The sequence below is a fragment of the Callorhinus ursinus genome, unplaced genomic scaffold (genome assembly GCF_003265705.2).
Source record: "Callorhinus ursinus isolate GAN/ISIS: 27379988/994484 unplaced genomic scaffold, GSC_fseal_2.0 scaffold3, whole genome shotgun sequence".
NCBI classification, from domain to species: domain Eukaryota; kingdom Metazoa; phylum Chordata; class Mammalia; order Carnivora; family Otariidae; genus Callorhinus; species Callorhinus ursinus.
Window position 1 is genome coordinate 63,600,359 of NW_027397065.1, and position 27,101 is coordinate 63,627,459.

General features: G+C 49.3%; 1 protein-coding gene across 4 annotated transcripts; it reads left to right on the top strand.

Moving 5' to 3' along the window:
* Positions 1 to 26,661, top strand: GDNF (glial cell derived neurotrophic factor). Of its 4 annotated transcripts, none has more exons than XM_025866659.2 (3): positions 1 to 150; positions 4,808 to 4,984; positions 23,515 to 26,661. In XM_025866659.2, exons 2-3 carry the CDS (start codon positions 4,834 to 4,836, stop codon positions 23,997 to 23,999), a joined length of 636 nt encoding a protein of 211 aa, XP_025722444.1. In that variant the 5' UTR covers positions 1 to 150; positions 4,808 to 4,833; the 3' UTR covers positions 24,000 to 26,661. The 4 variants fall into 4 exon arrangements, with proteins under 4 accessions (XP_025722444.1, XP_073747077.1, XP_073747076.1 ...); XM_073890976.1 differs by having other exon boundaries at positions 4,808 to 4,906; XM_073890975.1 differs by lacking the exon at positions 1 to 150 and adding an exon at positions 3,878 to 4,623.
* Positions 26,662 to 27,101: the final 440 nt, after the last annotated feature.

Here is a 27,101-nt window from a genome sequence, read left to right on the forward strand (position 1 = left end):
CTCGCTGCCCCAGGATTGCGAATTCGTGCCCCTGACCTGTTGGGCGGGGCTCTGCGCTCCTGCCCTCGGCCCTCGGATGGGGCTCCTGGCTGGGACTCAGGGCTCCTGGAGTTAATGTCCAACCGGGGGTCTGCGGAGACCGGATCCGAGGTAAGTGGGAGAGCGGGCCGGGGTGGAAGGGGCGGATGGCGCCTGAATCGCGGGCGGCCGCGGCGGCCTGCCGGGTGCGGGAGCCAGAGGGGGCGCGGCTGGACCCCAGGGCAGGCGGTGAGATTGGAAAGAGGAAAGACTAGATGGAACCGAGGCACCGGGAGGGTAAAGGAGAGAGAGAAGTTGGACGCGAGAGGGGCTGGCCTTGCAGAGACGCCGGTTGCCTTTCCACGTGGGCAAGGATCCCTGGTGCCCCGATGCCGGTGGACCCCGGAATGTCCGAGAGGGTCAGTTTCCCTCCCCGGCTCGGCGGGGCGCTCTTCTGTCAAGTCCCGGGACGGGGCGGGTTTGGGGTCATCTTTGAACCCACCGCGACCAGAAAGTGCCCTCTCTGGACGTACAGCTGCAGAGATACCATTGCCGGGCATGTAACTTACTGTTGAGATTGGGTCTGTTCCGAGGGAAGGTGCACACCATGCGAGGGACTGATGCAAAGGTGCTGGGAACCTAAAAATACTGGGCTCGCCTCCTCCGGGCGCCGTCTTGCAAAGCTACATTCCTCACCCTTTTCGGAACCCGGTTGCTTGCACTTTCCTAATGCCTGCAACCCCAACTAACCGTGCCCGTCGAGGTTAGGAGAGGGGCTGCCTGGACAGTCCAGGACTTGGGTCTCCGCCTCGAGCAGGTTCTTGAAACTCTTCAATGTCTCCGCTAGGCCATCGAAGTGATTACGTTAATGACCTCTTCTCTCCTGCAACTCTGTGCCACCTCACCAATAACACCCTCCACCACTGCCTTGCACCACCTCTGGCCTGACTGCGCCGTGGATTGATTTACCAGCCCCACCCGGTGAAAACGAACCCTCACTGGGGAGGGGAATGGACTTTCACCGGAACCCCCAGCCTCCTGGCGCCTCCCTAGTTTTGGCTATGGCAAACCCGCCGGCAGAGCCGACTTGCGCGCCCCGGGCGGGGGTAGGGGCTGCCCAACCCCGTGTTCCCAACATTTTTGCTCATTGGCGGGGACAAACACAACTCTTCCGGCCCCTGCCGCCGGTGTGCTAGAGCGTACTCGACTCTTCCACGGTATTTTGAATATACACTTAAGTATTCCGAGGAAGAAACGCAACTTCCAACTTCACGCACGCACCTCTTCCTGCAAAGCCCTCTAAATGGGAGCCTCTGGGCTTCTGCCCGGCCGGGGCCAATTCTCACCCTCACTGTTTAGCCACACATTCGCTTTGGCGGGGTAGGGGGACAGTGCCGCCTTTTCAACAAGTGTCAGGTGCCCAGGGAGCCCGCAGCGTCCCTCCCCAGCCCACTCTCGCAAGGGGTTCGGGTGCCCCCCGGACCTGGAACCTGGTCTCGGGCCCCTGACCAGAGAGACCTCTTCCCAGAACTGCATGCAGAAAACGTCCCTCATTCTTTTTCTTTCCCCTGGTCTTGGGCCCAACAGTTAGCCTCCCCCAGGCTAGGACACGAGGCACACTTAAGAAAAGCAATACATCTTTCAGCAACTTCTCTCTATCCCAAAAGAAAACCCCCCGAGTTACAGCACGGTCCCCACCACGCCGCCTCCCTTTTCTCTCCGAGACCTGGATCTTGAAGGCAAAGCCCAAACAAACCTCCCAGCCTGCCAGACAGAGGAAGGTGCGGGGGCACTGGCGGCGGGGGCGCTCACCCCGGGGGAAGCTGTCATGGTGACGCGGGGAATTGGGGGGAGGGGGAATCTAAAAGCAGGTTACCAGAAACCAGATCAGGTGAGGTGGGAAGGGAAAAACTGGGGAGAGAGGATGGAGGGTAGGAACCTGAAAATCAGGCATGCTGGTGAGCACATCCGGAAGTTTCGGGGGGTATTTTGGATTGGGGGAGGATTGTGGGGGGATCGGGGGTGCTTGTTCACGGATTTGATACTTAAAATGACGCAGCGTCTCGTTCGCGTGGGCACTACGGGACTCGGATGGTTTCTGGTGCCCCCTGGTGCTGGGAACCCAGAAGCGCCCCACCGCGAGCGGCGGCTTCTGTGGGCAATGGGGCCCTCCAGAGCGCCCTTTCCCGGGCGGGCCTGGGGACTGCCGGGTGCGGGCGCCCGCGACACGCCCCTTTTGCTCTGCGGGGCGCGCTGGTCGCGGGCGCAGAGGGGGAGCAGGCTGTGGGGTACAAGCATGGGTGCGGGGGCACCTGGCGGAGCCGACTTCTGGAGGAGAGCGTGCTTACCGCACGTGGCAGCGCCTTAAGCAATTCGAGCGCGTAGCAAAGGCGGCGGGTTGCACAGAAACACGTCCCGCAGCTGTGCTTTGAGAAAGCGATAAAGAGAAACCGGGAAACGTGGGGGGGGGGGGGGGGGGGGGGGGGGGGGGGAGGTTCCAGATGGGCCCTGAGAAAAGCTTCCTAGTCAACCACTGTGTGCGCTCAGCCCCCCCCCCCACCCCATAACCTCCTCTTCCTCCGCCCAGCAAATACCGGGAACTAAGCCGTCGGAGTGGGGCCGGCCCGGCGGTGCTCCGAGGGAAGAATGCGCCCTCCCTGTCGCGGGGGAGGTGGGAGAGCGCTTTCCGGGCCTGCAGTGCACCCGGCCGCGGGCGGGAATGAGAGCTGGGAGCCCCCTCTGGCGAAGCGGCGACTTTTTCGCTGTTTCCTCTTTTGCCAGCTTCTACACACTTCTAATTGAGGATCTCCACGTCCAATTTAAAAAGCTCTCCGTCGGCCAAGCGGGGAAAAAAGGAAAAACCCTCTTAATGCGGAAGGGAAATCTGGTGCCTCCGTCGCTTCCTGCTGGCGGGCACGGCGATTTGGAAGGGCGCGTTAACCCCGCGGCGGGACCGCCAGCCGTTTCGCACGCACCCCTGGAGCTGGCAACGGGGGAAGGGGCGGGGGGGGCCTTGCGTTCCCCAAGACCTCTCCTGTGCGCTCCTTTAGCACGGCCTGGGTGCAGTGTTGCCTGGGCCCAGGCGCCAGAACCTAGAGCCTTTGCTTTTTAGCGAGTTTGTAAAGCAGCCCGCGCGGCATGAGGTGCCGGGAGCTGCAGGTTGCCGGGAGTTCCCAGTCCCTACAAACACCCCGAGGCGCACAGTGGCATAGCCAACTGACGCCCGAGGTTTGGAAAACGCATTCGTCTCCGCAAGGATGGGAGGCGGCGGCCGAATTAAAGGCTTCCCCGGGTGGCCTGCAGGGGAATCTGGGCGGGAGTTCTGGGTGGAGATGGGGGTAGGGCTGCTGGACGGGAGGCGGGTAAACCTGGGAAAGATGGGCTCGGCTTGTAAAAGATGCCGAGCCCAAGTTTTTGCGTTTACCTGTCTTACTCTCTCCCATGGAAAAAGTTCAAGGAGGTTTTCCTTAGAATCGTATCTGGAGGAGGGGGGATAATTAACTGCATGAATCCCGTAGTTTCCACTTAAGAATTCCCTCGGAAACTGGAACACGGGCATTGGGAAGACACTGGGAAACCCCACACCCCGAAGTGCCTGGGTCTCCTCCACCCGCGAACTGGGTGGGGCTTGGCCCTGAGTTGACAGTGCCTTTCTCTCGCCCGCCCCCGACTGCTCTGGTGTCGTCCGCCTTTCTAGGGGTTTTGAGGACTGAGAAGCCAAACGGAACCCCCTCGCTGAGAGAACTGAGCCCCAACTCCGCACCCTTTCGTGGTCTGAGCCCTCCCCTGCCCGTGCGCCTCCGCAGCGTCCGCGGCGGGGTACCATCCTCCTGGATACCCCGCCCGGGGAGCTCGAGACTCCTCTGAAGGGGGAAGGGATTTGGGGCCAGAATCTCGCAAAACTGCAAAAGTAAAACAGAGGGTGTTCGGGTATACCATGACGGATTAAAATTTGCAAGACAAATCAAACCCTACTTAACAGCAATGCTAAAGCGCTTACTCTATGCTCCCCTAGGTCTTTGATACATTATTTAATGTTCATAACCTTAAGAGGTGGAAGTAATATTTTAAACGGAGCTGATGCTTTGGGAAGTAACGTAACGCAGGTATTCCCACACAGGCCCAAAGTCCCCAAGTCCCTACTAACTTCTCGTTCAGCGACAGAATACTTCTATAAATAAGTGGGAGGAATGAAGCGCGCGGGCGGGGTGAGGGGTGCCACCAAGCCTGCCCCAGCCAGCCTACGGGACCCCGGATAAAGGGTCCTTGATTGTATTCGTAAAATGAAAAGCTGACCGCTTGCTTGGGTGGAAGGCTGGCTCACGGGACGTCCGGGAGCTGCCGGAAGGTGGGGAGGTCTCTGACCCGGGCGGAGGATGTAGGCTGACGGCTGCCTCCTCGTCCCCCCGGGGAATGGGGCGGTGGGGGCGCCAGTCCCGGTTTCGTCGTGTTGGCCAGGTATCGTGGTGTCGCCGTGTCGGTACCTGCCGGGGCAGCGGCCCCGCTGGAAAATCTGACCCCTGGGATCCGGTAGCAGAAGTGAAGGGCAGTTGGAGGTTGGAGGCGGAGAGCCAGCCGCGCCTGGGACGCCGCCGGGACCGGGGAGTGAGCCGGGGACTTGGAAGGGGGGCGCGGGATGCCCAGGGAACCGCTGGGCTGCAGCCGTCCCGGAGGAGGGCGGTGACGAGTGTGACGGGGGGGGGGGGGCACCGGGACCCGCGGGGATGCCGCGCCCTGGGCGTCCCGGCCTAACGCGCCTCCTCCGGCCCTCTCCCCCCCGCCCGTGCAGGTGCCGCCGCCGGACGGGACTCTAAGATGAAGTTATGGGATGTCGTGGCTGTCTGCCTGGTGCTGCTCCACACCGCGTCCGCCTTCCCGCTGCCCGCCGGTAAGAGGCCTCCCGAGGCGCCCGCCGAAGACCGCTCCCTCGGCCGCCGCCGCGCGCCCTTCGCGCTGAGCCGTGACTGTAAGAACCGTTCCCTCCCCGCGGGGTGGGGGGCCGCCGGCGGACCCCCACGCACCCCTACGCGCCGCTCGCACGCACCCCAAGCCAGCCGGGACGGCGGTGCGGCCTCCCACGCCCGCGCGGAAGCCCCCCTCCCAGGCCCTGACCCCCGGTCCGTCTAGGACACGTGCTGGTTGCCCAGAGGGTATCAGATTTTTTGCTGTCCGTTTAGCTTTCCGGGGAACAGACACTTTCCCCACCACTACCAGCACCGTAGGAAAACACACAGTTGTCCCCTTTTCTCTGCTTCCTATCGTAGACGCGCACTCCCTTGTTTTCGTTCTTCCAAAGCCCTTTATCTGTTTGGGTGTGCCTGGCTATGCTTAATTCTGAAAACAATTGCATTTCCATCCTAAACTGCCCTTGCAAGGGAAGAGGCCGAGGTTTTCCAAAACCAAGCCAGAGTCAGAGAAAACACAGAAGGGCCTCGATTTGCAGAACAAGCATCTGGGTAGTGTCAAATCTGTTCAGAAAAGTTCCGGTTCTAGAAAGACTTAAGGGAAAAAGTGCTAGCTAGGACTAGGCAAAAAAGCTGTAGTTCGCTCCACACTTGACAATACTAACTTTTAAGAAAAGACCATATAAATAAATAAATAAAAATCTGTGATTTACCTCTCAAAAATGTTTTAGATAGCACTCTATTAGGGCATGTCAACTATGATTTGATATAATGTGCCCTAGGCCCTTCAGAAGTTTATCTGTTGCATAGAGCAGGGTATTTGCACACATTACAAGTTAGAGGTTATTGGGGAAGTATGTAGGTAACAGAGGTAGCACTAGAAAATTGGACACAGCCCCAAAATAAAGCAGTAGTGAGCTGTAGCCAGGATGTCACCCTAGCTACTCCCACCTTCCATTTTCCCTCGAGCTGTTTTGCACTTAAAACAAACTGAAGTCAGATGCATGGCAGAAGCAGTCCTGAAAGTCAGCTGTCTGCTAAGAGCCCCCCAAACCTAGTGGCCTTGAGCTGAAAACAGTGCAGGAAATGTGATGTGCTTATTCTATACTTAATTACAACAATAAAAGCATCTTCCAGAAGTCCCAAGAAAGAGGAAAAAGTGCATTTTCTAAGCAAATTAAGACTTCAAGAGTGACTTAAGGTTAGAAAAAGAACATGGTTGATGCCTTGAAATTTAAAGTAACTGTTCCAAGAGTTTCTGTCAATTAGTTATATAAGCTTATTTTTTTTAAGATTTTATTTATTTATTTGACAGAGAGAGAGACAGCCAGGGAACACAAGCAGGGGGAGTGGGAGAGGGAAAAGCAGGCTTCCCCACTGAGCAGGGAGCCTGATGCGGGGCTCCATCCCAGGACCCCAGGATCATGACCTGAGCCAAAGGCAGACACTTAACGACAGAACCACCCAGGCGCCCCTATATAAACTTATTTTTAAAGGCTTTGGTTTCAGCCACGAATTTCCACCTAAGTGTATATAAATGTTTCTTCAATAGAAACTTAAATTTAAAATGCCCCTTAGTGTCAGTGTCTTCAGAATAGTACCCATGAGAGCTGAGTAAGTGACTTTTTGTTGATTCAAACAGCCTAGGCCAGAGGAACAGGAACACAGTGTTAGACAGTACTTCTCTAATCAGGATCTTCAGGAGAAATATGACTGTGCCTGATTATGAAGCTGATTAATTCATGGAAACTTAATTAGCATATTAGTATCCTATCTACCTAGGCTTATTTAATGCTGGCTCTGGGTTCTGGCTCCACTTTTTTTTTTTTAAGATTTAATTTATTTATGAGAGAGAGAGCATGAGCAGGGGAGAGGGCTAGGGGCAGAGGGAGAGGGATAAGCAGACTCCCTACTCAGGGAGGAGCCCAACCCGGGGCTTGATCCTGAGATCATGACCTGAGCCAGGCACATGCTTAACCAACTGAACCACCCAGGTGCCCCTGGTTCTGGCTCCACTTTCAACTAATTTGGACTTTGCACAACTTACTTACTTACTTTAGAACTCAGTGAACAGTTTACAACCATGCAGTAAGGGGAGGCCTTTCTACTTCAAAACACCAGTGGCTATGAGATTTTGTCCCCTGGTCTTCATGTTCTTGCCCTCACTGTCCTCTGGGAAAAGACTCAGAAGGAGAGACCCCCCTGCTCACTGGAATCACCCAGGGATCTTTAATGGAATACCGATGCTGGGCCTCACCCTGAGAGATTCCAATTTAATGGGTTTTGGGTGTGGCTTGGGCATTTGGAGATTTAGATGTCCCCAGGTAACTCTAATGTGCAAAGGTTGAATCATTATGATTCGATAATACCCCAAGAAAATCTGTGCCCCATGTACGATACAACAGTGGCAAAGCAAGCAAGGTAGCATTAATCCTACTGATTCGGGCAGGGGGAAGGTGTGCAAAGGACAGGTAGGAGAAGGGAGATTACTTCCCTTTTCCAGAACTGATGCTAAGTTGTCAATGGACAAGATTCCTACTACTCTATTTACATTTGAACCAGCAGAACACACCCAATTCTGTTTTATCTACGGGAAGACCCAATAGATCCTAGAGGACACTTGAAACAGAAACATTTCCAAAGAGAAACTGAGCGGCATTCTAAGCCAAGTTGACTTCTTTCCAGGTATGTTCAGTTCGGTAGCAAGCTGTTAGTACAGGGAAGATAGAATAATGACAGTGTGCAGACTTCGAACACTCAACCAGGGTCAGCATGCTCCTATCACGGTGCTGACATTTATATCTTGCGCACCGTACACCAGGCGACTGGTTAAAGCTTATGGAGAAAAACATTAAGTCACAAGTTGCATTTGAAAATAGTCCCTCTGCTTTTCAAATGCTTGTGACTCAGTGATTGAGCAAAGGCGCTTTCCTGCCCTCTTAACCACTCCGTGCCGTTCAGGGGGGGCTAGCCTGCACACCCTCACCCTTGAGGTGGCATGTGTCCTGCTGCTTCCAATGTAAATGAAATGGCCAGAATTCTTTTCCTAGCATTTTCACATTTCAGGATGAACTGCCCAAATAGAACGGGTAACTGGCTTGCTTGCATGCCTACAGGCTGGCCATAAAGGGAATGGGCTGTGGATGCCTCCCGTGGCAACTGTGAACTTGTCTAAACCCCAGGACCGGTGATTTTCCCTTTGGGGCATCCAAGGACGTCCTTTTAGTTTGCTTTTTATCAGTATCGTCTCCAAAGGGTGATTAGAGCAGGCAGGAGGAATCTAGAAGGTGAAATTAGCAGATGTCATAGCACTGTAGAACCGGCAGTTAACCCCTTCCGCTCCTCATGGTAAAGCAGCTTGTCCAGAGGGCAAGAGCTCCGCTGTGGCAGGCAGGTCGGCTGAAACTGGGACCAGAGTTTCCCAGACCATTGAGGCGCAGAGCAGAGCATTTGGTTTTGCTACGTAGGAGAAAACACTTCGTATGGGAGGAAGGTCTTCAACTAGCCACTAAGACCCTGTTGCACAAGGCTGTCTGAATTTATTAAAGGTTAGTTCATCGTAGTCATATGTCAGATCTCGGCCGTGGATGACAGCTCTAAATGTGTTTCACAAGCAAAAGCGTAAAGTGCATGTGGTTTTAAAATTTGCAATCTAAAAGCATGTATTCATTCAACAAACAGTTCGGGTGTGCCTACAGGGGCCAGGCACTGTCCTCGGTGCTGGGAAATCCTTGGTACACACAATAGGCAAAAGTCTCTGTCTGCATGGAACACACCCTCTAGCAGACGTACAGTGTGGTACAATTCGGTAGCGCTGGAAACCAGAACTGATCATGAACAGCCTTGGGCTGACTTTTTGTGTGACCAGAGGCCAGCTGGAAGAAAGACTGAGCCTTGTTAAATTATAATTACAGGTAATACACAACTTATTGTAATACGATGGGACTATATTTCCCCAGTTTGGTAGCAAGTCACAAAATTTCCTATGGAAACAATCTTATAAATCAAGCTATCCGGTTCCCAGGCTGGCTCACAACAAATCTTGGTGTAAACCATAATATAACTGAAATATAATTCATGGTATCATTAGGCTAGAGCCTCTTCCTGGGGTGCCAGGCCCCACAAGTTGCAGAAAGAGGGCACAGAGCAGGAAATCAGGGAGTCCTGACAAGCAAGAGTTCAGTTCACACCATCGGATCAGACTAGGGTTTGGATCCCAGCCTTGGCACACAACCAAGCTGTTACTTCATCTCTCAAACCTCAGTTTCCTCGTGCGGAAAAGCGGGACGCTATTACAACGGTCTCCTGGGGTGGCTCTGGGGCTAAATAAGATAATGTTTTGTAAAGTCCGTGCGCCATAAGTAAATACTGCAGGTGTGAGGGGCCATCTTCCTCCTTGCAACGCCCGATGAGAGCCTTTTTCCCACCCTCACCTCTTCACTTCAGCCTCTGCCAAGACGTTGCTCTAAATGGTGGGATTTCAAGCAGCACAACACAGTATGGACAGTGAAAGAAATGCAGGCCTTACGGGGAGGCTATTCTGGGCCCCCAAGTCTGTCATTTGGTCAGCACTTGGTCAGGCCAGCCTTGCCTGGGATTCTGCTCCCCGGGTCAGGCCCCCTGGCTCTTCCCAGGTTCCACAGCTCCTTCCCTTCCCCATTTTCTTGAGCCCACAGAGTTCCTGTGGAATTTTTCCCACCAGCTTCCCATGCACACGTTAGGGAGACCCTCTTCCCCCACTGGGGAGAAGGGAGCTAAGGTAGGCAGACCCTTCTGTGTAAGTGATAAGGGAGGTGCGATTTGGAGGACACCTGTATTGAGTATTTTTAAGTGATCCCTGCTGCATATTTAAGATGCTTAATTTAATTTGAGATGTTTCAGAAACCCAGCAAAAACCCTTTCGGTGAACTTTAGTAAATGTTCAGCCCATTGTTAATCAACAAAGGAAGCTTCTAGAAGCTGGTTCAATGTTAAGCTTTCCAATCTAATGTTATGGGATATAGAATTTGGAATAAATAAGGTAGATGGTTCTACCCATTGCTTCTTCTTACTTTACTGACTATGTGAATGAGCAGTACTATAATAAAGTAACTATGTAAGCTTTTGGAAAGGGCCTCTGCCCTTTGGGATGAGGCTCTTGAAATCAATAAATTTCATGTCAGGCCCTTTCAGGAGGCATAAATTCCTCACTTCAGATCTGAGACCAACATTTCACTCTGGCCCCAGTCTGGAGGCTATTTCAGGCTTAATTTGGATTGGCTGATCTTAGGACCTTCGGCTGATCTGACAGCTTAAGAATTATGCTTAAAAGATTCTACTTTCACTGATACAAAAATAAAAGCTATCTGGCCTCCCCCCCACCAACATCCCTTTCATCTTTGTTTGTTTAGCATTTAATGGTCCATAGCACCTTCATTCAATTAAAACACTTATTCTTTAATTAATCACTTGAGCTCAATCAAGAAGCAAGTGTTAAATATCTTTCATGTGCTAGGTGCTGTGTGGCATCAAACAGACAAAATCGTGAACTAAGCAGCTTATGGTCTAGTTGTAAACTATGGAGAGGCAGACAGGCGGGTGGGCAGATTGATATGTCTACCAAGGGGCTTATATTAGCTGAGGTCATGGTAAGAATTCCTAGCAATGAGGTCACTGGGATTTGGAGATCATAGCAGGAAAGGATTCAGGGAGGAGTGAGGATTTGAGCTGGTACTTGAAAAATGGGTATTAGGAAGGGAAGGGAACGAGGAAAAGGCACATTCCAGACTAGGGAGAAGCCTGGGCAAATTTATGCCCATGATATGGGGAAGGGGCAGGTGGTGAATCCCAGGAGGAGGCCAGACTGGTCACCAAGTGCTGAGAACAGGTGGCGGGAAGTGGTGTGAAATTTAGGAGATCTTCGTAGGTGATACCTAGATGATGAGATGCTATAAAGTCCAGGACAAGGAGGGGTTTGCTGTTTTTGATGGCAGTAGAGCCCCACGGGAGAATCTCGAGCCGGCAGGTGGCTGTGGGTGGGATCCTGCTGCAAAGCGGTCTTGCCACAGAAGTTACTCAGGGACACAGGCTGCTCGGGAGTGGAATCCGTAGCATTAGGCATATTTTTCACTTTGAGGTATTGTGCCCTCGTTTTTAAAAAGTTTCTAGGCATACATAGGCACAGTTGAATCAACCTATTAATCCTCCAGGAAGTGAATAAGTACAAATAAAAACAATATTAAAATTAGTGTTGTAGCCCCTCTTGGCTATCCACACGGTTGAATCAGTTTTTAACGAATAAGTTTTGTATCTTGTCTGAAAATTGAATAAGTTTGAGCTCTACTAGACAGGAGGAAATACTTGTATCCCCATTTTACAGATGAAGAAATGGGACCCAGAGAATTGTTCAAGGTCACAAATGTAGTAAGTGGTGAAACCAGAGTTCAGACCTCAGACTTCTGGCCTCACAGCTTTCTTGGCTTTACACAGAGTGTGCTCCCATATTAGTAGATTAAGAAAACACGAACATTGGCTTGCTAAAAATACATTCACTAACCCTGAAGTGCAGATTTTCAAGAAAATCAAAAGAGCAAGCTAATAGGAGTAGGGAATATTAAATTTTTTTTTAAGATTTTATTTATTTATTTGACAGAGAGACAGCGAGAGAGGGAACACAAGCAGGGGGAGTGCGAGAGGGAGAAGCAGGCTTCCCGCTGAGCAGGGAGCCCGATGCGGGGCTCGATCCCAGGACCCCGGGATCATGACCTGAGCCGAGGGCAGACGCTTAACGACTGAGCCACCCAGGCGCCCCGGGAATATTAAATTTTTAAGCCCCTTTAAAAAAAAAGATTTTATTTATTTATTTGACAGAGAGAGAGAGCACAAGCAGGGGGAGCGGCTGGCAGTGGGAGAGGGAGAAGCAGGCTCCCCGCTCAGCAGGGAGCCCGATGTGGGGCTCAATCCCAGGACCCTGGGATCATGACCTGAGCCGAAGGCAGACACTTAACGACTGAGCCACCCAGGTGCCCCTCAGGCCTTTTTTCATTTCCATTTGGGTGGCAGTGGGCCTAGGCTCCTATTATTAGTGGCTTCTTTGAAGCCCAGATCAGAAGCTTTTAAGGAGGGAAACGTAAATTTCTGTACTGATACCAGCGATGCCTGTTGCAGTGGGAGGAGGCTTCCTAACATTTGGGGACAAGGTGAGGTCTGCTCATACGTTTGGTAGGCTGACAGCATTTGGGAGACCTTCTGGGAGATACTTGTGCTCAGATCACTCGCGTTCAGCCCCAGGAAAGGGGACATTGACATAGGAAACCCAGGGTGACTGCACACGGGCCAGAGTGACCCCCACGGTGGGGACAGGAGTGGGTTTGCCCAGACAGAGCTGGGCTCACCATTGGGAATCTACCAGTTAGCTCAGGAGAAGGCAAACCCACTTTTTGCATGACTTTAATAAGGTAATGGAGGTGGAAAGTCATGGTTTTAAAAGTCTTCAAAGTTTTTTGTTTGTGAACCTGCCAAAAGAATGTTGAAAAACTTCTTATTGCACACTTCTAAGACGATACCTAAAATGTTTGAATCACAAGTTGCATAGTCAGTCGTACCAGATGTAATTTCCAGACCATTGGGGAACTGTATGTGTGCCTCACATACATTTTTGGTGAAATCTTGGAGCTGCAAATTTAGCTTATTCAGTTCAGGGGAAACTATCAAACTAATCAGCGCAGCTAAATTGACTTTTTGGTCAGAAAAGATCTGACTTCATTTCCAGTTCAAAGACACCTGTTAATATACATCCATGACAACCACCATACTTCCGGATCCTAATTACATGATGAATAGATGGATGGGTAGATGGACAGGCAGACAGATAAGCACAGAGGCTTGCCGTTGAGTGTCCAGCCAGAATGAAATGTGGAACCACCCACTTCAGTATATCTTGGTTTATTCATATGGGACTTCATAGTACACAGTTCATAGTACAATGAACACCCATGTATCCTTCACCAAGACTGACCTCGTGTTAGCATTTTGCTTCATTTTTTTCCCCCGAACCACTTGAGAATTAGTTGCAAACGTAACATCAAATACTTCAGCACGTACCTTCTAAGAACAAGGATATTACCTTATATAACCACAGTTCAATTATCAGTCTCAGGAAGTTTAACAATCCTGTTATCCAACAGATAATCCATATTCAGATTTTCCCAACTGTGGCAATCATGTCCTGTTTTATAGGGTTTTTTTTTTCCTTAATCAAGAATTGCAAATTGTATTTGATGATCATGTGGTTTTTTTAAGGATTTTATTTATTTATTTGAGAGAGAGAGACAGAGATAGTGAGAGAGAGCACCAGCAGGGAGGAGAGGGAGAGGAAGAAGCAGACTCCCCGTAGAGCAGGGAGCCCGACACGGGGCTCGATCCCAGGACCCCGGGATCATGACCTGAGCCGAAGGCAGACGCTTAACACCTGAGCCACCCAGGCGCCCCATTGATCATGTTTCTTTATTTTCCTTGAAAATAGCTGCCAAGCCTTTTCTTCCCATGACATTGACAGTTGTCAAAGTTCAGGATGTTTTGCCTGCTGTTTTGCAGACTGCCCTTCAATTTGGATTTGTGCGACTGCTTCCATTTATGAGATTCAGGTAAACATCCTCAGAATAGAAGTTCCTGATGACGTGTCCTTATGTCAGGAGCCCCCGACATCAGTTTTCCCCCGAGAGCCATGCATGCCTGGGTTGTCCCAGCGTGGCCCCTGCAGGTTTTGCCCCCCGGACAGTGCCTCCCAGTAAAATGAGTGAGATGGGCAACAAGCATGCCTCTCTCATGAGGTGGAAGGCTGAGCGTAAGCCAGGAGTTGGGAAAAGGTGCGTTTGCAGGCTGACCAATTTCAGGGTGCAGCACATGTGGAAACCAAGTCTCCTAACCTGCCACAGGCCCTGTAGAAAGTTTTCACATGCCTTCAGCTGGGACACATGGCTCAGTTTGGAGACACCGACCCACACCCATAGCGGACCCAAAAACACCATTCATGGGCTGTGGACTCAGTGGATGCTTGTGTGGTTAATTTGGGGGCATTTCGAGGGCGCACAGACAAGGCAGCAGAAACTCCCAAGACAGGCCTGCTCCTTCTGCCCACAGACCATAGACCGCTGTACCAGGGGCTCCCGGCCCTCTCCTCTGTAGGACACACTAGACTAACAAGGGACCAGGGTCTGCATCTCCTTTGGGGAACTCTTGCTTTGTCTAGAGCCGGCAGAGTTGACCTCCACAACTGCTGCCCCCCGTGTAGATGTCCCTGAAGAATGATCACAGACAACCATATCAACTGAGCTGAAAACTTGCTTCCACTGTGATAAATGTGTGACTATCCCCATTTTAGGGGGCTATTGGGACTTCACAGTGTTAAGCAACTCAGCAGCCTCTGGACCAAGGGCAACCTGAGTCCAGCACTCACTCTGTTTTGTTTTGTTTTGAATTCAGTTAGCCCACATATAGTACATGATTAGTTTCAGATGTAGTGTTCAATAATTTATCAATTGCGTATAACGCCCGGTGCTCATCACATCACGCAGCACTGACGCTTGTGACCACACCACCAGGTCACTTCCTCCCCACCCAAGACACTCCTACAAAACTCTTCTAGCTGTGTCAGAAAGTCAGGAAGGGAAAGTCAGGCATTGGGATTTTGTAAATGCAGTCATTTTTGAATGGTCTGTGTAGCCGATTCCATGAAGAGTCTTTGAGATGCCAGTAAATTCATTCCCCCGGGGGAGGAGGGGTGTGTAGCAAGTCCCTCCTCACATTTGACCACAGGAAGCTGGTTCAAATGATAGAGAACACCTTTCTTTTACCCCCTTTATTTTCCTTTCATCTTCTCTTGGCCCTTCCTCTTCTTGCCCAAGTCCCTCAGATCAGCCACTGCTCAGTGGGCCCCTGGGAAGGCCTGAGGGAATGAGAAGGCAGAACCCCGGAGCATTCTGGGGCCTCCGGCCTCAGGCCGGGCTTTGTGGGAGGGAAGAAGCAAAGGTTCCTTTGCTTCCAGGTTCTTTTGGAGTTTCCCCTCAAAACCCACCTGCCTCTGATAACACCGCAAGGGATTCTTTTCCCAAGCGGCTTTTTGTGCTTAATTTTACTGGGTAACTATCTCATCCTTCCTGTAAGGTTTTCATAAAGGCATCAGCTAAGCTCATGGTGCGTGCTCGTTAGCATGGGCCCTTTACGGCTGACCGTGGAGTGCTTTTAGCTCACACCAGGTGTTCGTGGATTAGTTAACAAATGGACACCCTGTGGGGTGTGTTTGTGACTTAAAAGCAGGAGGATGGACATTTTTCCCTCCAGGGGAGCTGTGCAGTATCACCGTAAAATTATTAACATAACTATAATGAAAGCCTGGACCACATAGGTAGAAATCAGAGCCAGGCAATCAGAAGCTGATGTGAGTATACTGTCTGTCTCTTCCTCAGTGAGGTTTTGGGGCTGTTTGTCTTCCTGGAATAATTTCATGATTATACTCATGACAGGTTTTCTTAGTTAAGTTGTAGGATAAAAATTCAAGATAGTATAACTAATACTTGTGTGCGATGTTGGTCAAAGCAGGTGGAGATGGTAAATAAAATGGCATTTTGATGAGTAAAGTGGCTTTTGAAAGTATACCCAAGGCTCCTTTTTCTATATTCTGAAATGGTGTGCATCCTGGTTGGTCTTTTTCTTCTGCCTTGAGAGGATCCAGAAATGCTTTTTTTAAACAACAAAACACAGGTGTTTTTACGATGCAAATACTTGTCAAATAAACCCGTGTCATGCCTTACTGTCAACAAACCACAGGTCATGAGGAGACTGAGCTGGTAGCTCCGGCAGTGGTCACAATGACTTAGTAAATCGCCTCAACTGGTGATTACTCTTAAGGAGATAAGATGCCATAGACCCCTCTTGAAGTTAACCCAAGAGTACCCAGTGACTAGGCTGGTCTAACACTGGGTGAATACTCTAAAATAGGAAAGCAAGGATGATCGTTACATAATGTGACACTACCAGCATTCTGGTGCTTAGTGAGCTACAGGCTTTTTATTTTTAATTAATTCAAATCATTGGCAAAATTAACACATAAGTAGTAGCATATGACAAAACTCTAGAATTTTTCAGAGAACTGGAACCTTCTTGTGGAATAACACCACACATTTCGGAGGTCACTGAAGGTCAAATAAGAACAAAAGTCAGCAGCTTGCAAGGTGGGCTGGATCCGTGATCCATTTGGTAGCAGTCGCAGTGGGTGATTCTAGCCTTGGATTCATAAGCCGGGTATGACCCAAACATGATTGAAACAGCGAAAACAGAAATGGATAAAATAGAGATTTTTAAGAAAATGGCAGGTTTAGCGTTCAACTTCCGGGTGATGGAAACAGAAGGCTGACAGCATGTTGGTGTAATATGTCCTCTCAGAGGCCATGGGCGCCATCCCTTCCTTTACAGATGGAGACTGAGGTGTAAGGATGCCTCCCCCTAGAACCCCCTAGAACCTAGGGTGTTTTGAGGCTCAGCACCCTTTCTACACATCTTTTCACCTCTCCTGCACAGGGGAGAGGAAGATGATGAGTTGAGAGACACTCCATGGTGATGATTTCAAATGTAACCAACGCGCTGAGCCAAGAGGTAAACTGAAAAGGTCGAGAACTGCTAGGCCCTAAAATACCTCCCGTGGGGTTTCATGGGGCCCTGAGCAGAATGCTGCCAAGACATCAGCCAGAGGCGGCCTCTCCCTGACAGAGGTCACTGAAAATGAATGTTTTCAGCACTCCCCGCCCCCCCCCCCCGCCTGCCTCTTAGGGCATTAGCACTGGGGAGGGCCCCAGGGAAGGTCCAGCCAACCTCAGGAGCACTAAGTGACTAGCCCAAGGTCACGAGACACCCCAGACTGGAATTCTAGGCTGTGTTCTCTCCAGCTCTGCAGCGAGAGCCTCATCATTTGGTGCCAGAGTGAGTTTGAGGAGCTTCCGGAGATGCGGCCTCTCTGTCGGAATCTGCCACCGCCCTTGGCTGCTGGTTTTCCGGTTTTAACTGGGAAAGTGCCAGATCTGCCTTAGAGTGATATGCAAGACCCAGGGCATGGGAGGTGCCCCTGAACGGCCTGGCTTTTCCCTTTCCAGAGACAACTTACTGTATTCTGTGGCCCGAGGCAGCCTGATTTTAGAATCTAGTTCACGTAACTCAGTTCACGCTGAATTTTCCAACAGAAAGTATATTTCTCACTGGATTTGGTAAATGTGTACAGGTGAAATCAGCATATCTTGAACTTGTTCCTGAGTAAATTACCACACACCTGGAGACTTAAAAAGCTGCCTAGGAGTAAGCTTTTTTTTTTTTTTTTTTTTACTTAATAAAAACAAATAGGTGGCATGGAGGCCTAGAATAAGTTTGAACTTTAAAACTAAACCAACAGATAATGAATCATTGAACACTACATCAAAAACTAATGATGTACTATATGCTGGCTAATTGAACATAATAATAAAAATAATTAATTAATTAAAAAAACTTTTCAACATAAAAAAAGAAACCAACAGAGTCCACATTTATGAGTCACGTGGCCTTTCTTTTCTTCTCCTCTGAGCCTCAGTTTCCCGATCTGTGAAGTCCAGATAATACGCAGTCCCTACGTTAACCTTGCAAGGATGTTGTGGGGCTTAAATTCGATGCTGTAGGAAAGGAGGTATCCATCCCCCCTTTATATTGGTAATATTTTATGTGCCTCAAGGAAGCTGTTATTTTAAACATAGAATGATTTAGTTTTGTAATAGGAATTTTTAAGTTTTTTAATACTTACAATATTTCAGTATTAGTGAAGAAAAATCATGTTTGTATCTTACTGAAAAGTAAAAATAATGTATTCCAAAGAATGACATGAGTCGGGAATTTTCTTGAGAAGCTCTAACAATCAAGCAGGCTGATTCTTCTCATGTAAACATGTATGTGCGCACGTGTGTGCACACATGTATGTACATATCCATGTGTGTGGGTAGATAGCACTTGTGTTTTTCATATGCAAACTTGGTCTACAGAGTAGTCTGTATTTTCCCTGGGGTACAGGCAGGTAAAGAATATCAGGTTCAAAACAGGCTGCCCAGCTCCTCAGCACCCTGCAGCATAGCCTTCCATGGCCTTACACTGCCCCCCTCCCCAGGGTGTAGTCCACCCTGGATAGGGCATTACTTGGAGTAAGGCCATCTGGGCACTGGGTCCAGATGCACCTCTCACTTGCGTGGCCTTGGCTTGCACAGTAGCTCACCCCATGGACCTCCGTGTATTAACCCTTGCCCTTCACCCCAGTACAAAGCAGCCGGATGCTTTCCGGTGGGGTACAGCGGCTACTGCTCCCCAGAGCAAGAAATAGTCGGGCCTTTTCTCTGGGGCCCCTGCATCCTTGAGGCTGACTCTGGCCTGGAAGACCTTTCCTCTAAGAGGGGCTACTGTGGGTACTAGGATCCAGCCCCCCCCCCAACACACTTTTTTTTCTGGAATTCTCAGAGCCTCAGAGACCTTCCCTCTGTGCTCAGAGCCCACTTGCACTCTGGAGTGGGCTCTCCTTGTGCTGCCTCCCTTTTGGGCCCTGGGTTGAAGACAGGCTGAAGGCTGGCTTAGGCCCCCAGCCTGGCTGGGGCAAGGAGGGGGACACCCTAATACTACTCCTTTGATTAAAATGGAGTTAAACTCTGCTGTTCTTAAGAGAAATCTAACATTTAGGAGACTGTTTTGTGCATGGAATGGTTTGAATTATGTACTTTTTACTTGGGCTATTACAAGTACTCTGAGTCCTTACCATTGTTCCTATAAAAACTCAGTTACCTTTACAAAATGGTCAATATCCCAGTTTTTTGTTCCTGAGGTGACTTTACTGTCTTCCCCCCATAATCAAGGGAGGCAAGGTCTCTGCTGTGAATGGTTTTTCCCCAGTGCAAGGTTTCATTTGCTTGAATAGCACTGTTTATACAAAGGACACATCAAAGTTGAAATATCTTAAAGAGAATAATGCCAAAATATTTGGTTGCACCCTGAAGGATCACTTAAATGCATTTGAACATTTTGATTTTTCAAAAACTTTAGCTTTTAGATGGACATGTTTTTCTAAGACATATCCTCCAAGTGGGGTCTGGGAAACGAGCAAGTGTCTGACCTATTTTTTAAAAATGATGCTCCTCTTCTGTGGTTTGCGAGTATTTTACTATCAAAGTTAGTACTCACGAGGGCTGTTTGGATAGCTGACATTCTGCCAAGCCCTTTATAAGATGAGGAAGAAAGTGATACGCCATTAAGTTTTAATTTAGGGAACTAATCCAAACCCTAACCCCCTTCTTTCCCCTCAGCTCCGTGAATTCTTGGTAGATACAGGCAGCTATGGGTTTGCCAGGGCCCGGGTTCCAGGCCTCTGCAGAATTTCTAAGAACAAGCACAGTGAAGTGAATGGCTCCTCATGGCCCCGAAATGCCTCATGTTGATAAATTAAGGGAACTCAGCATCAAAAGGCCTGGAATTAGGAATTTAGTTGGAAGAGACAGGCCTATTTGCTCTGTGGTTTGGAAAATATAATGTTACCCTTTTCTGGTTTCCAAAATTCATATCCATGTAAAACTTGCAAAATAAATATTTATTATTTTGCTCTATTTTTCAAGAAGGAGAAAAAAGGAAAGGGGGAAGGGGAAAAAAAGCTTTGGGCTCACTAAGAATCACCTGGGGCCTAAAACTGGGGCTTCGATAAATATTTCCACATCACCAATAAGGTATGAGGCAGATTTTCCCACCAAAAGGAAAAGTACTTATTAGCTATATCCTTTGGTTTAACATCGAGCATTTATTGACTGCCCCCCAGGTTCCTGGAAGCCTTTTATTTCAGGATTAATAATCTGCTTACCACCTTATCCAAAAGCATAAGTGGTTGGTGCATTCACACTGCTATACTCATCACCCTGAAAAAGCCAAATGGAATTTAAAATAAAGGAACTAAACGTTCTCATAACAAAGTATAAGTATGTCGCAAACATCCTTTAGGACTGCTTAGACTAAAAATTTATTTGCATTTTATCTGAAATTCAACTTTAACAAGGTGTTCTGTATTTTATCTGGCAAGCAAAACCAATGGACAGAGCCACACAGTCAAAATGTCATAAAAAGGAGGGAAAACGGTTTTTGGGAACTTTGAAAGGATCAGGCAATAAATAAGAACATCATATATACTGACTCAAATTGTTATTATAACTCCAGTAATATAAAAGTATGTAATTTATTGTTGCATAAATTAAAGAGTCTCTAAACCAGTGTAAGTTGAACTTTTACAACTTGAATGTTTTCCCATGAGTTTATGTTAAAATTTTAGTAATGTTTCTCTTTAGTAAAATTTCTGAGTAATCTTCAGTTGATTCTTAATTGATTTTAATTTTCTATGTCCCCAGGTTCTTAAGTTACTGATCTATTCAGGAATTCTTGAATAGAGTGTTGGGGGGGAAATCCCCTCATGTGAGTTCTTTCGTAACACAAAGGGTCTTTTGCGGGAACATGAAGACTTTTTTGGTATTTTGATTAATCACCCCTAATATATCAATTTTAGAAGTTCAGATTTCTATAAAAGACACGGTTTTTTGAAACTGAGCACACCTAATTCCTCTTCAGGGCTTATTATTGAAAAAAATCACAAATAGCATAAGCAGCTCATTCCTCAAAATAAGCCATTCATTTCTTTAAACAGAGTGATTTAAAGGTTTTTGCGTTTTAAGAAGAAAAGAAAATTTCTTAAGGAAGTCCAGTTAGGAACCAGTTAGAAAGTGGTTCTGAGGAAATGACTCAGAGTTCCTCCCACAGCAGTCCTCCCCGAGGGAGCCCCTTCCGAGACCCCGAGGGAGGCGGACATTGAGAGAGAGCTCTTGCCTGCTGCAGGAGACTGGCAAGATGGGTATTTCACTCTCAGCTGGAAAATGACGGTGCCACTTAGGGCACGGCCGCTTCCCCCGCGACGTGGGCTGTTTACCTGGGAGCCGCTTATTTCATTATTGTGTGGTTCTCAACCGAAATCCAAGTGTCCCCTTGAAAAATTAAGGACTCCTCCTTCTCCCCTTTTAAAGTGCCCTATTTCATTCAAAACTTATCAAGGGCTTCCAGGGACCAGATCCTATTTTAAGCACTTGGGATCCATGGGTGAACAAGCCAAGCAAAGGTCGCGCCTCCTGGAGTTGAGAAGACAGTAAATAAAAAGCACAAGAAATCAGTTATATAGTATGATGTTGGAAGGAAGTATTATGGTGGAGGGTGGGGAAGCAAGGCAGAGGGGTCTGGATTTGGGCTTGGGGACAGATTACATTTTAAACGGGGAGGTCAGGGTAGGACTTGGGGGTGGTGACCTTTGAGTGAAGACTTGAAGGGGATGTGGGAGTAAGCCAACTGGGTGCTGTGCAGGAACAGTATTATATGCAGAGAAGGAACAGACAGCACCAAGGCCCTGAGCTCCTGATTGTGTCTGATCTGTGGTTCTCAACCCAAGATGATTTTGCCCCCAGGGACATTGGGCACTGTCTAGGGAAGGGTTGGGGGGATACTCCTGGCATCTCCTGGCTCGAGGCCAGGGATGCCGCTCAGCGTCCTGCAGTGTGGGAGGACAGCCTCCCATGGCAAAGAATGATCCTGCCCCAAATGTCAGTAGGGCTAAGGTTGAGAAACCCTGAGTGTGAGAAGAGGTAAGGAGGCCCGGAAAGCTGGAGGAAAGGCAGTAAGGGAGAAGGGAAGTAGAAGAGAGGGCCAGAGGTGACAAAGGCTGGAGGAGAAGGGGTGGCTAGGTCAGGTAGGGCCTTAGGCCAGTGTGGACTTCGGCTGTTACTCCAAGAGAAATGGGGAGCCATTGGAGGGTCTGGAGCGGAGAGGGACATGACCTGCATTAACAGTTTGAAGAGTGTCGCTCTGGCTGCTGAGTGGAAAGGAGACTGAAGGAGGGTAAGGCTGGAATGAGGGGGGTCGAGGCTGCTGTGGTAACCCAGACAGAGACCATGGGGCTCAGACCAGGGTGGGAGCAGCTTCGCGACTTCCAGGCCCCGGGACTATGCAATGCCAAATCCTAGATACCGGACAATCAGGCGTTCTGGGGGTTCCACACAATCTGCACTCTTTTCATGACTGTGTATCCTATATTATATATATTCTGTATAATCTAGATAGATAGATCAGTGTCGATCAATAGACCTATCAACTGATTGATAGATTGATTGGCTGATAGAGTTAAGTCGCCTTAGCTGGATTTTGTTTTACACAACAGGATACCTGACATTTGTTTTAACAATCAGTCCATGACAAAACAATTCGACAGGAGTCAGGCCCAAAGTAATCCCTCTCTGCTTTACCACAGTCTTGGCAAAACATGTTCACTCTTGCCAACAACTATTTTGAGGTGTCTTTTTCTGAGCCACTTATAACCCTAAACCTGCTAAATTACCTGAAATGGGGATGAGGGGAGCATAAAAGGCCTAGGACCTAATCATGAGGGGTTTGAATGGCTTTCTTCTTTTAGAAATGCATTACCTTGTTCAAGCAGCTCCTCACCTCTTACTTGATCAGCCAAAGCAAATTCTACAACAGAGCAGAAAACACCAGGGGATTGGGATTTCTTGCTCTAACCCAAAGGTCTCAAACCTCGGAGAAGCATCGCCTCCATGTTCCTCCGTGTGATCTCCCTAAAGTGCCCATGTCTCGTCCTCTGGCCAGCCAAAAGCCATGGGAGTCATGTGGCTGCCTGCTGCAGAGGCTGGGCCTCTCTCCACAAACAGCATCTCATCCCATTTTTTGCTGATCCATATAAATGTCTTCTTACAGTTTACCATATTTTTTTAAGTCATGCTGTTCCAAGGAAGCGGTCGTCTGTTAGTGAAAAGTAGGCTGTTTTTCAGGGAGTTTTTAAGGAAATTTTAACATATAGATGAAGTCATGAGCTTTTCATTCGTTCTACCAGAGCATTTCTGGCCCCATTCAATGGCGCAGAGGTGTGGAGTCAGGGAGAGATTCCAGGGAAGAGACCTCGATAGTCCAGATGACTATCAATAGCAGTGTTGGAAGACTTCCCGATCCAAGATCATCCTTTTCTCACCCTCTAACCCAGGGTTTCTCAAGGTCATGTCAGAATTCATTAAAAATGGACAATCTCTGGCCGCTCCCCGTACCTCCCACTAAGGGTAGGGCCAGGAATCTGTATTTCCGCGAGCCTCCCAGCACCCTCTCACTCACACTCACATCTGGGAGCCGCCTGCTCCCAGCAACCGCAACACAGACTTACTTAAAAATGGCAGATGGTACTCAAACGAAGGATGCGCTTCTGAGGACTTGTTCTCTGCAAGGAAGCGTGTCTTGTCACCTGGCAGACTAGTCTCCTCTTTGAATTGGATACTTTCCCTTCTGTAGGTGCATTTTCGCCTCTGCTCCCCGGGGTCCGGGGGGGGGGGGGGGGGAGGGGAGCGCAGTGGTCGATAGGCTGCTGGTTCCGCCGGGGGTCCCCGCTAGGCTGACTTTGGAGGCGCCTTCCAGTAGAAGCCTGCCTGAGACGGTCCTTGTGGTCTCATGTGACCTTTTCTGTTTTCTCGTTGAACAGCAAACACACCAGAGGATTATTCTGATCGGTTTGATGACGTCATGGATTTCATTCAAGCCACCATCCGAAGACTGAGAAGGTCGCCTGAGAAGCAGGTGGCCATGCCACCCCGGAGGGAGCGGAATCGCCAGGCCGCAGCCGGCAGCCCGGAGAGTTCCAGGGCCAAAGGGCGGCGAGGCCAGCGGGGCAGAAACCGGGGTTGTGTCTTAACGGCAATACATTTAAACGTCACTGACCTGGGTTTGGGCTACGAAACCAAGGAGGAACTGATTTTTCGGTACTGCAGTGGTTCCTGCGACGCGGCCGAGACAATGTACGACAAGATATTAAAAAACTTATCCAAAACCAGGAGGCTGGTGAGTGACAAAGTAGGGCAGGCTTGCTGCAGACCCATCGCCTACGATGACGACCTGTCGTTTCTGGATGACAACCTGGTTTACCACATTCTAAGGAAGCATTCCGCCAAAAGGTGTGCGTGTATCTGACTCGGGCTCCGGAGACTGCCATGTTTTGCATTCCTACTACGGTGCATAGGAAGGGACCAAGGTTCCCAGGGAATGTTAGCCCCGATCGGAAGATGAGGACCAAGGAGGCGGAGGAGGAGGAAGGAGGAGGAGGAAGGAGGAGGAGGAGGAAGGCAGCCGTTGGGGGAGCCTGGTAGAGGGAGATCCAGCTACAGAGAACTGGACGGGAGAGAAAACAGCCATCTGGACTCTCCCGGCCGGCAGCCGACGTCACCAGAAGCTCAGGGCTGGGGTCCCTGGCTGGGTGTTTCCTGCCATCTGACACAGCCCACCATGGCCGGTCCCGGGCAAAGTTGCGGATGCACTTGAAACCAAACCAGTGTATCTCCTGTGGTTTATTTTCACATGTCTGGAGACACCCGGGAAGGGGTCATCCTGGTGTCGTTCCTTGTCATGACGTTTTACCGCAGAAAGCGAGAAAGGTTTATTTTTCTGTCACTCAGCGGAGACATACCCCAGAAAGGAGGAAGAAAATGAAACAACACAACACAACACAACACAAAAAGCAAAGACACAAGAGATCGTTACCCTTGAATTTGAAAGTTGAGGGCTGAGGTTTGCTAAAGCCAGCATGTTTTGCGAACGGTCGGCCAGTGATTGATTAGGAACCTGGTGTGTGGGGTGGGAAGAAGCTGGCTAGGAACCAAAAAGGCTGTCCTCATGACTAAAAACAAACCTGAAGGTATTTCCTTGATGTCCTTGGAAATAGGAAACCAGTCGTGGTTTTCGGCAGCATTCTTGCAGGAGAGCGAGTGGGGAAGGCCCCCAGCCGCCCCCAGGGCAGGCGGACCCGCTGGGCCTGTCGGTTTACAGAGAGACAGATGTTACATACCCCCCAGCTCCGTTTATGCATGGTCACCAGTGACCAGAGAAGCTACTCGATGCAATGCATCTGTTTCAGAATACAGAAATATAGAGAAGATATTTATTGAGATTTAAGTTATTGTTATTTATTACCGTTCGCTAATGAGTTGCTCTTCTTTTCCCTTATTTATTAAAGTTTCTTTTCAAAGGTGCCAAAGTATATGTGCTCGCAAAATGCAAAGAAAAGTGACAAAGGAAATTTTGATTGGGAACAAGGGTCCATGCTTTTCAAAGTATTAAAGTTTTTCGCTAGGCAAAAATCACTTACTTTACCTTTTTAAGAAAAGCCCTCCTTAATCTCCCTCCCCCCACCCACCCATTTCAACCTCTTCCCTATTTTAATTTTTGAAAAAAGGAATGCGTCAGAAGGAGCGCTTCTGACAGGCCCCCTTCTCGGGAGCGGCGCACAAAGACCCGTGCTCGCTGTTCCACCGCCGAACAGATTCACCACACGCTTCCCTTTACGTTGCGTGTAAGCTCTTACTCCCGACCACACAGATCTATCCACGAGATGCATAACCGTGTATATGAAAGGGTAAATCCCTTTTAGTAAGTAGTCCCGGATTCAGTGCTGACCTAAAAGTACGATCAAAATCCTGTCAGCTAGCCATGGTTCTGCTCTGACTTGTGGAGACTCTTCCTCCATCCTTCCATCCACCCACCATCTTCTAGAGAAACATGCTCACGCCCAGTGCAGTCAGGGAGCATGTTGCCAGCCTTCCAGAAATGGGATCTACCTGGGTGCCATAGAGCCCCTTGGCTGTCGCCCTGGGACAACAGTCACTGTCCCTGTCAGAAGAAGGTGGCCCAGAAGGGAGGACAAGGAAGACATGTCCGGCCTAGCCGCATGCACACACCAAGTCTCCTGCCCACAGAATGCCCTACCTGTACGATGGAAGCCTTTGGAGGGGCAGGGGTGTAGGACGGGAAAACCCAGCTCCTCGCACGAGTCCCAGAGGTGGGTTTGACTGGCAGCTGACTCAGGCTCAAGGCGCTGGGCCCTATGTTAGAGTTTGTTGCATGTTTCATAAAAGAGATTTTTATCAAGGAAATCATCTATCACTACCTGAGTGGCTAATGTCCCGAAAGTATGACAGATTTAGCAATTAAACGACCTACTGGCCTCCCTCAAACACTCATGTGAATTTTGCAAAGTAGCCAAGAGGCAGCATTTACCAGACATCCCTTCCCCCAAGCCCCAAAAGACTCGAGTTCGCCATCATTCTGCCCCTCTCTGTCTTTTCCGCTCCCCTTGCACAATTTGGAAATAAAGGAAAAGGAACCCCCCCCCACCCTCTCCTGGGGCCAGAGTGGGGGCCCCGCTGAAGAGCAGCCTGCTTCAAACAGTGACAGACCCAGCCGTCTGGTCATTCGTGAAGCACAGTGTGATGTAACCCCAGGATCATCTGTCCGGTTCAGAGAATCCTGGCACATTTGGCGGCTGGTGTCCCCCGGTGTCAGCCTCAGTTATGCCCCCGATTCCCATGGAGAGCCCCTGCTCGCAGGGGCTCTATGACACGTGGATGTGGACAGCTCGTTCCCAGCACCGCCTACACACCACAAGCAAGTTTTAACCGGAGCAAATCACTCCACCAAATCCACAAAAAGGGTAAAGTTTGTGATTTTTCTGTATCATTGCGATTACCACCTGATCTGGTAAGGAGTGCACTTCTTTGGAAGTTCTGACGTCTCTGATCTGTCTCAGTCATTTGTGTTACACAACCAAAGTTCTCTACAGACTTTATTTTTGTACAATATCATTTTGTAACTTTTTACAAATAAAAACTCATTTCTATTGCTCCCTGTCCTTCTGTCCTTCCTCCCTTGCCCGTGGACCACAGCTAGCCCCGGCGGCCAGCCCAAGCATTTATGATCAGTTGGGCCCTGGACCAGAAGGCCCCCCCCCCTTCACCACCACACCACCCACAGTTTGGTCAATGGCCTTGCCCGTCGGCTCTCCACAACCAGTCACACCAATATTTATGGAGTTCCTACCCTCTGCCAGGTAATATTCAAGGCACCAGTCATCCAAAAGTGGCCAAAACCAAAAATCTTTGCCCTCGTGTAGTTGGTATTTTATTTTAGTGGACAGGCGGTATTCAAAAAAGTAAAAATATGTAGTGATCCAGGCAATGATAAATGCTATGAAGAATACAAACGGGCTATTTTGTAATAGGAAAAAAAATGGGGCCTGCTTTA

Bases quoted from the DNA above. Each gene is read 5' to 3' on its own strand.
- GDNF (XM_025866659.2), top strand. From the start codon at position 4,834: ATGAAGTTATGGGATGTCGTGGCTGTCTGCCTGGTGCTGCTCCACACC. The intron at 4,985-23,514 runs GTAAGAACCGTT...CTCGTTGAACAG, and splicing joins CTTCGCGCTGAGCCGTGACT to CAAACACACCAGAGGATTAT.